This window comes from Pieris rapae, chromosome 20, assembly GCF_905147795.1.
Source record: "Pieris rapae chromosome 20, ilPieRapa1.1, whole genome shotgun sequence".
NCBI lineage: Eukaryota > Metazoa > Arthropoda > Insecta > Lepidoptera > Pieridae > Pieris > Pieris rapae.
Window position 1 is genome coordinate 5,394,949 of NC_059528.1, and position 9,499 is coordinate 5,404,447.

The window sequence follows — 9,499 nt, forward strand, 5'->3', positions numbered from 1 at the left end:
TAGAAGGATGCATCAGTATTATAGATTCGGGCCTAAAAATACACACACAAACATACAAAGATTCCTCTTTTTAATATTATTCTAGGTATGATATTGAAATAATCGAAAAATGACAATGGCTGGTTTAAACCAGCCATTGTCATTTTTCGATTAATGGGTAATAAATTCGTACAGGAGTTTTATTTCAATTTGTAGTTGTTTTGCTGAATATGATACTTTAGATTTATTAATCTATTGTTATTTTAATTATACAGCAACCTATCTTACTATAATTTATATTAAATTACAAAGTATTAGAAACTCCTACGCAAGAAAGGTGAAATGTATAAATGTATTAATTGCAGAAATAATCACGTAGGCGTCATTCGTAATTCAATTCAATATTTAGATAACAGTTAACCAAACTATATTTGTCTGTTTGATTTTTAATTGACACAACACACAAACCAGATCCCACATCGTATTTTTATAGTTTTAAATGAATTTAGAATGTTTCGTATAAAAAAACAGTATTGTTCTAGTGTAGTCGTAGGTTCGATCACCGGCTTTGCCCCAGTGAACTTGCTGTCGCTGTCTTATAATAGTATAGAAATAAACAAATGAGCACGAAAACTTAAATCTGTTAAATCTGTCTTGTCTGTAAACAAGCGATATATAAACGTCACAGCTTTATACAGCTACTATAGCACAGATACAGACAAGAAAACAACAAGAAAAATCTTGATGTTGAGAAGAATAAAAAAGAAAAAAGAAATCTTGACTTTCCTTACAAAACAAAACTTAGAGATGCACCTATACACGATTTAAGGCAAAATTGAAAAAAGGGGCAGGTTGTTGATATAAGATGAACACTCGTAACAACAAAATAGACTGGAGCTACTGGAAAGAGATGTATAAGACGACAAAGAAAATACGAACTGATGGCGTAATAGACTGGATGAATATTGCTAAATTCGTAGATAAATGGGAAAATTTGAAGGAGGCTAAAAAAGTAAATAACTAAGATTTTTAAACTTATACTAACACAGCTAAGACTCATTTGTGTTGTTCGCGCGTTGTTCTTGGTTAAAGATATTGATTATCAATATTGCTTAATCAATATCTTTAACCAAGAACAACGTTCTTAAAAAAAAAAATTCTGAAAAAAAATTCCAACACAAATTAAACGGATTATAACTGACTTGTTTTATCGTTATTTCAATAAAAACTTCAAATTATACTAACGGAAAATAAAAAAATTCAATTTAAAATTGAAAAGTCGGGAACGGGTCGCATATCGGGTCTTAATGGAGTTCTTTCTAGTTTTATACAGACACAATTTAAATTTAATGTATTTACTTTTAGTTGTTAAAGTGGCTCCGCAATGGGAGTTCTTGCAAATATTACATGTCTTTAAAATTCTCTTCATGGTTCTCAGACTACCGCTATTGCTAATTTTAATCGTTATTTTTGTATTTTAAATATCAATATTAACTTTAACTTTTGTTATTACCAGAGCAAACAGAATTGCCAACAATATCTACTTTGATAGTTACGTAGAATGTTATTACAGTCATTTTCCAAAATAATTCCGACGAATTAGTGCACCTATTTGGGACAATTAGCTGGAAATTAGAATTGAAATAGGCTTCTGTTGTTTCTATGCCGTAACACTAGCTTGTACTTACGTTTTAAATTCGAATAAAAATAAACCTAGGTTAAATAAATGTGAGTCAATTTTAATGCTTTTTAACAAAATATCAATAAGGTTAGTCGATATTACAGATGACTGACGATCTGGCAGCTACCTCGGGCAAAGAATTAGTCTAGCTATTCAAAGGGGGAACGCTTCCAGTATCTTCGGAACCTTGCCTAAAGGGACTTTTAATAGTATATTTTTAATTATTAAATTTTAAGGTTAGTTACTAGGTATAAAAGTAATTATACCAATGTTCTTAAAAACTTATTTAGAATTAAGGCAGCTATACAAGTTAATTAAATTATTATTTTTATTTCATGTTATTAAATTCTAATATAGTTGATATGTACTATTCGTTCGTATAACTTCATTTAACATTTCTGTATTGTCGTGGGTTTGTAACCGCCAAGAAACTGAGTACATTATGAATTCAATGCTTAAATCTATTGTAATGAAATAACTTTGGATGCTAGTTACTACGAGCTTTTCAGCTTAATGTGCTAACCGGTTCATTACGTGATCCGCATCCCTTAAGCTTAGTTGGAAACTGGTGTAATCTTCATAAGAGAATCAGGAAAAGGTGATTTCAATGTAAATCCTTTTATATACATGTGATGCATGTGAGTAACGTCATTTGTCATCATTTGGCTTTTCTTTTGTCGGAGCATAGTACAGAAACAATATGGTGGGACAATCTAAACTTTGCATTTTCTGCCGTACATAATGACGTGCAAAATATATTTTATGTATTTAAAAGGTAGAATTTTACATAGAATAATTTGATTCATTTAACTAAACATGTCAAACTGTATTTACAATTCTCTTAACCTGCATAGTAATAAAAACAATAATTAAATCATTTTAGATTATAGTTACATATTACATTACATCATTAAATACAATTCTTATATTATTATATAACTACATAATTCAATCAATTACATTAATTAAATATATTATTACATTATTAAATTAATATTAATTACAATGTTTTATTCAAATAATCATTAACAGATTTTTTCATTCGATATTTAAAAACTCTATTTCAGATCTTCCATCTTTTAATATTTAAAGTTGTTTGTTTGTTTGATTGCCATTCAAAAAAGTTTTCCTATAAAATTCTGCATAATATAGACTGCATAATGTTATAGTTTTTACTTATACTTATAGCTTAGGTGTATATAGGAATCGAGAGATTTTGCATACAAAATTTTGTGATTTCTTTCCTAGAAAGAGTAAGCTAATTGATAGTTTTCAGGATATAACCTGAAAAATGTCTTATTCTAAGCTCTCATACTTTTTAGTCCATTTAAGAGTCTGTTATATAATATAATTTAGACACCAACGATATAGTATAAAAATTAAACTTTAAGTTCACATTCAAATTTAATATTTATTTGTAACAAATCTATAAACACATGAATTTTCCATTGCCATTTTCCATGACAACGAGGAATATTCATGCTCCCACTCCTTATTCGTTGCTAAGTTTAACACAAAAATGTATATTTATGTCATAGATGCAAATTCTATTCTCCATGCCATTATATGTTTAATAACTACTATGTAATATGCCTGTAAAGTTTATTGTTCCATGCAGCGCCAAATGCATTATCATGAATTTACGAGACATTTAACTCGATGTATGCTATTTTAGCATCTCATTATGAAACTTGATAATTTCCGCTTCCATACTAAGTTATGCTTTAATATTTGTAGGATCGTGCTACAAACCATAGTTATATTTATTTTTATAAAAAACTTAATTAAAAATACAAACTTTATATTTTCTAGAGCTTTGCTTTAATCTTTGTAAGATCGTACTACAAACTGTTACATTTATTTTGTAAATATACTATATACTTACTATAATAATTTCCGTTTATTTATTTACATTTATTTTGTAAATATACTATATACTTACTATAATAATTTCCGCTTCGTAAATTATCATGCTTTAATCTATGTAAGATCGTACTACAAACTTTAGTTATATTGTAAAATTCCTCAAATTCCCTCATATGTGGAATTGTTGTGTATTAGTTGTTTAAAATTACAATAAAACTAGTTAATATTCCACTGTTTAGTTATTAACGTGCTTAACTAGGTGGCGAACTTCATTCGTAAAAAGAAATCTCCGGCGTCTTTAAACGAGAGTACTTCTTCAAAAGTAGGCAACGCATCCACAAACAAAATGGTTATAGTATGATATACTTTTCTACAAATTAAAAAATTGTGTTTTCCAATATCAAATTTTATTACAGAAACAACAAATGTATACATGACCTTCTCCGTCTTACATTTAATTATCAACGTGACATTTTAAGAAATATTTTTTTTTATTAATATAATGTTTTTATTATTGCAAAATATTTCCTAATATCCTTATCTATACTAATATTATAAAGAGGAAAGGTTTGATTTTTTGTTTGTTTGTATGAATTGAATAGGCTCCGAAACTACTTGGCAGATTTGAAAAATTCTTTCACTGTTGGAAAGCTACATCATTCCTGAGTGACATAGGCTATATTTCATTTTCAAAAAAAATAGGCATCCTTACTAAAATTACGATAACATTAACATTTGTTTATTATTTGATACAATTCTAACAGATGGCGCTGAGTTAAAGGTAGTTTAGTTTAGGTCCGTGTCGTGGTACCAACGTTTCACATAAGTTCTCCTACGGTTTCCCTTGATTAATTTACTACTATGTAATATAACAAAAACCTTAGCCACAGCAACGCTTGGCCGAGTCTGCTAGTCGAATATATATGTCCAGAAACTACAGTTATATGCGATTAGTTTCGCCCTAGTGACTTTGGCGTGCGAATCTCAATACACTATCACTCAATAGAACCCCAACTGTGCGCTGCAATGCACAGTCATATTCAACACCGTTGGTGGCCTCACTGAATTTTTACTTCTTCGTCTTAATATTTTCTGAGCCATATGTATGATACCTGTTATCGTTCTACTAATCAAGCGTGGTTAATATTTTGACAATATGTTTGACAACAATTAATTCTTCTTCTCATTCGGTACGCTCTTGCCAGAGCGGTCGTGATCGGTATGTGGTAGAAGGCGCAGATGTGATACGCTTCACGACGCTCCGCCACCGCTGCCAATTGGAGGTCATCCTGCTGCACTGATTCAGTGATTCTCCTACGGCGGACTTAATCTGATCAGCCCAGTGTGTAGGTGACTTGCCGCGTGGTCTAGTGCCTTCCACCTTCCCTTGGACGACAAGGCGTTCTATTGACTGATCGCCACGCCGAGATACGTGACCGAAGAATGTAAGGATGCGAGATTGTACTGTTGAAAATAGTCGCTGCTTAATACCGAGTTCTTGAAGTATCGAGACGTTTGTACGAAACTCGGTCCACGATACCCAAGTATTCTTCTCCAGCACCACATTTTGATAGCGTCTATTTTCTGCCTTTCCACATCTCGCAAGGTCCACGTTTCGGCTGCGTACAGAAACATGGGGATATAAGTGTCTTTAAGAGCCTGGTATTCGTGGTTTTTGTTATATTCCTGTTTCTCCATATCTTTTGCATCTAATAATTAATTATTAATAGCCTAAACTAAGAAATGAGGTTTGCGCCTAGTATAGACGTCGCCACTTACTACATCGGTAGGACTTATATATTGAGCAGAAAATTATCAAGTTATGTTGTTAATTATATATACATAGCTCACATTTTACAAGAAAAGGCTATACGAGAACTAAGCTTCATAAAGACCCCGAGATTATTTTTATGCGAAATAAAATCTAAGTTTAAAGTAATATTATCTTTATTGTTTACTTAAAAGGAAACTCTTTGATGGAAATGCTATGAAATGTTTTATAGCGTAATAACTTTGCTAAATATTCGATATTATTGCTCGAACATTAAACTGCGCAAAATGTAATACAAACTGTGTAAGGTCTTACTTTAATTAGTTTTTTATAAATCATGCTTACAAGCGCAAACCGAATTGTTTTTATTTTATCTATACAAAGGATAAAATATAAGAGTCTTTGGTTTGTTCCCTTTGGAATAGAGCAATGTATCTCAAACTTTTTTTGCCAAGCCTTAACCTTTCTGAAGTGCTTAAGTGATAAATATCATTTTGAATATCAATCAAATCAAAATCATATATGTAGCACATTTACATTTACTGCCAGTTATTATTACTGCTACCCAATCTGTAAATTTTCAGAACATTTAATAAAAACTGAAATTTAAATTCCAAATACTTTTAATAAAGATTTTTCTTGATTAATGAATTATTTTAATTTCATGAGATGTTCGCGCTTCCTTCACAGAGATTTCATATTAGGTTCCAATTTGGCTTAATCTTTAGTCCAGCCAATTTCAACCAAATGAAAAGGGGCGTGGACCCCACGTTGGGAAACACTGGAGTAGAAACTCTTGGGCCGTGGGGATTCAAGTGCACAGTCGTTAATTTAATGTAGGTTGGCGCCTGATAGGAATTCCTGTTGACTCCAGAGCTGTTATAATACAGCGAGGAAACAATACCAGAATTTAAGGTACTCTGTCACAGACTTTATAAATTTATTTATAATTATTCATTTTCAGGTTAGGAATATTGTAAACTCTTTATTTCCTTATTCGCTTTTTTCATTATATACAAAATTGATTCAAAGTATACATTTAATAACTTATTTAAAGTAATAATAATAAAAAGACATGCGGTGGTATTTGTGCTTATACTACCGAAATTTTGATATATTTTAGATTAAATAACATGTAACATATACCGTAGATATAGAATTATGTGGTAAGTTCCAATAAATAAATAAAATAAAAATAAATAGTTTTAGGTTTTATCTTTAGCGAACCGAGAACTCATATTTAATAATGTATTATTAATTTTGTAGATTAAACACTGTACCGATATAATGAGTATTTTATACGTTACGTACGTACGTACGTATTACGTGTTGTATTCAAAAATATTATTAAAGCAAAACAAAATAAAATCAAGCCAGCAGTATCCTCCCTATGTCGGATATAATATTGTAAGGCCATTTTATTCAATATGTAGTTTGACATTTGTATTGTACTCAAGACGAGATACGGCCCTAATATTAAAAGTCAGTGTCGAGACTTATCGCTTTGTATGAATTTCGTATATCAAATATACATAGTTCCTCCTTAAGTGTTGACTGGAATTAGGATCTCACTTTGATTCTACTCTTAATATAAATAACCTAATCGACAATGAGGTATTTTGGGTAAAAAAATATATCCAGGAATTTTGTTTATATTTTCGTAATACATAATGTATATAAATCATTGATGTATTCTGTGATTTCGCAAACATATATTTTTCCACTGAATAAATTCTCGTAATCCGATCACAGGCTGTAAAATCTTGAACTGGGCTCCAATGCGCCTCCCTCGGGACCTGCTGGCTTCAAGCAAATCTCCGTTCCGAATAAAAATATGCATTTTCTATACATTTCCATTTCAACGTTCAATAGAACTGTATCCACAAATGTAAAAGTTTTCTATTCTTACAATAAAACTAAGGAAATACAATTGAAATACTTACACATAGCTTCGAAGTATCAACGCGCAATAATTGTAAAGCGAAAGCATTAAAAATGTCTTGAAATCGAGAATGCCTTTTAAATGAAATATCGAGGATACTGAACAAGATACTCCTTGCTATTGACTATAAAATATTCTATATATTTAATTTTTATGACTTTGTCAATTGATAAATCAAATTTCTGTCGCTAAATTTAAAAAAATGGACGACTATGATATCCCTAATCTCGATACCGAATATAAACGATATTTACAAATTATGAGACCATATTTGGGACAGCTTCTGGACCAAGAAGTAATACGCACGTGCAATGCTTGGATACAAAAGCTCTCTGACTGCAAAGAAGGTGAAAAGGTTTTAAGAAATAAATATATATTTACTCTTTGCTACCAACTTGCTAGAGGTATACTCGAAGAGCCGTTTTTAAAAGCACCCTCAAAGAATTACTTATCCCCTCTACCCGATGACTCTAATAGTGACGAGTCTTCAACTGAAATCGAATGTGTAGTTATTAACAAAGATACAAACACAAGAATCATATACAATAACCCAAAAACACCTTTAACTGCTGTAGGTGGCGATGAACATTGTTATAATGATACTCCCTTAAACTCGATACATAATATCTCGAAACATACACATAATTTACAAGATTCGCAGATATTATCACAAGATATTTTATTAAACGATGATTTCCAATGCCTTTGCAACGAAAATGAAAAAGGTGATTCGGTAAATGATGCGAAATATAAATGTAGAGTAGGTAACCTGATAAAAAAATTAAGACAAATTAAAAAACAAAATATGTTACTTCATAATGAATTACATGCTTTAAAAGAAAAGTCAGAAAGTAGTCTTGATAATTCTCAAGATGTTCTAAAAGTGAACAATGAAGGGAGCACTAAAATGTCATTACGTTGCAGCCATACACACGTTAATTCACTTAAATGCAAGCTACAAGAAGTCCAAGATTCAAAAAATACTTTAATAGACACTATATCTAATTTACAAGAGACTCTTGACTTTTTTCATAGCATGAAATCCCAAGAAATACAAGAAATTGAGGCTAAACATAAGCTAGAAATAATAAAACTAAAAACTTCAATTCGTGAAGAGATAACAACAACAAAAGATAAGGAAGTGGAAGACTTAAAAAACAAGTATGACGATACTGTAAAAAACCTTCAAATTGATAATTTGAAACAAATTGAATCTATCAAACGGGATAAAGACGCTATAATATTAGAAAAAGACAAGATAATACAGAATAAAGAATCGGAAATTTTACAACTCAAAAGTATGATCGATGAAATGAAACGTAGTCAATTAAACTGCATAAATAAAATGATGTTCGACAAACCAGATACTTCAGAAAGTTCTTCATCAAAAACTGAAGAGCTAGAAAGACGATTAAACAAAATGGAAAGAGCAAAATACAAAAATATTAAAAGTTTCGAATGTAAACTGGCGCAACTACAAAGGCAAAAGCATTTAGCTGAATGCTCATTGCAACTACAACTCATGAAACAACGCACGCAAGTCGTAACCGAGGTAACAGATGAAAATCAAATAGAAATAACAGCAGCTTTAGGCAAATTAGAGGAAAAATATAAAGAAATTGTAGCATCGGTACAAGCTACAGCAGTTCAAAGAAGAATGCAAGATCAGATAGCCTTAGACTCGTTAATTCAAGCAATTTGTGGCGCTCATGATAAGAACTTACAAGGAGCTAGTCAATTTCAAAACAAAACTATGCGTAATTCAAACAAGAGTGGTAATCAAACATGTGATATAGAATTGTCACCGTTATTTCACGGCAATAAGGTCGGCAGTGTAGTTGTGGGCAAACCATTTGGCGATGACAGTATAGTGAACGAGTATTGTCTTGATAGCGAGAAACTTGGAGAACTATTTGAAAGGGTCCACATTCCTCAAAGGGACACTGGTGATACTTTAACAAAGAATTAATAAACTATTTACATGTCTCGATTCTGGAATAACATTGTAAAACAATACATAACATCGTGTAAGTGTTTGAGTACGGTAAACATAATTGAGTTATACAAACTAATTTAGCAAAGCAAATTTCACTCTAAATTTACTGTTAACCAAATTATCTAAATGGATTTTTTGAGAGTTCAGGAAATAATTTAATTTTGTAATATTTGTTATGTTAATAAATTTGGTTTTTGTGTTTTACTGCGTCAATATTGTAAATTTTACCCAACTTACCATAAATAGTTTCCTATTTCAAACGGG

The 9,499-nt window shown here is 30.9% G+C and overlaps 2 protein-coding genes across 2 annotated transcripts; one reads left to right on the forward strand and one right to left on the reverse strand.

Annotated features, from left to right (window-relative positions):
* Positions 1 to 4,709: 4,709 nt before the first annotated feature.
* LOC123690047 lies at positions 4,710 to 5,310 on the reverse strand. The gene is made up of 2 exons (XM_045632547.1): positions 5,306 to 5,310; positions 4,710 to 5,145 (listed from the first exon to the last, which is right to left on the reverse strand). The coding sequence occupies exons 1-2, from the start codon at positions 5,308 to 5,310 to the stop codon at positions 4,710 to 4,712; spliced, it is 441 nt and encodes a 146-aa protein (XP_045488503.1).
* A 2,131-nt stretch (positions 5,311 to 7,441) lies between these two features.
* On the forward strand, positions 7,442 to 9,350 carry LOC110993963 (cilia- and flagella-associated protein 57-like). The gene has a single exon (XM_022260403.2). It carries the CDS (start codon positions 7,442 to 7,444, stop codon positions 9,206 to 9,208), a length of 1,767 nt encoding a protein of 588 aa, XP_022116095.2. The 3' UTR covers positions 9,209 to 9,350.
* Positions 9,351 to 9,499: the final 149 nt, after the last annotated feature.

Excerpts from the sequence above, each read along its gene's own strand:
- LOC110993963 (XM_022260403.2), top strand. The coding sequence starts at position 7,442 with ATGGACGACTATGATATCCCTAATCTCGATACCGAATATAAACGATAT.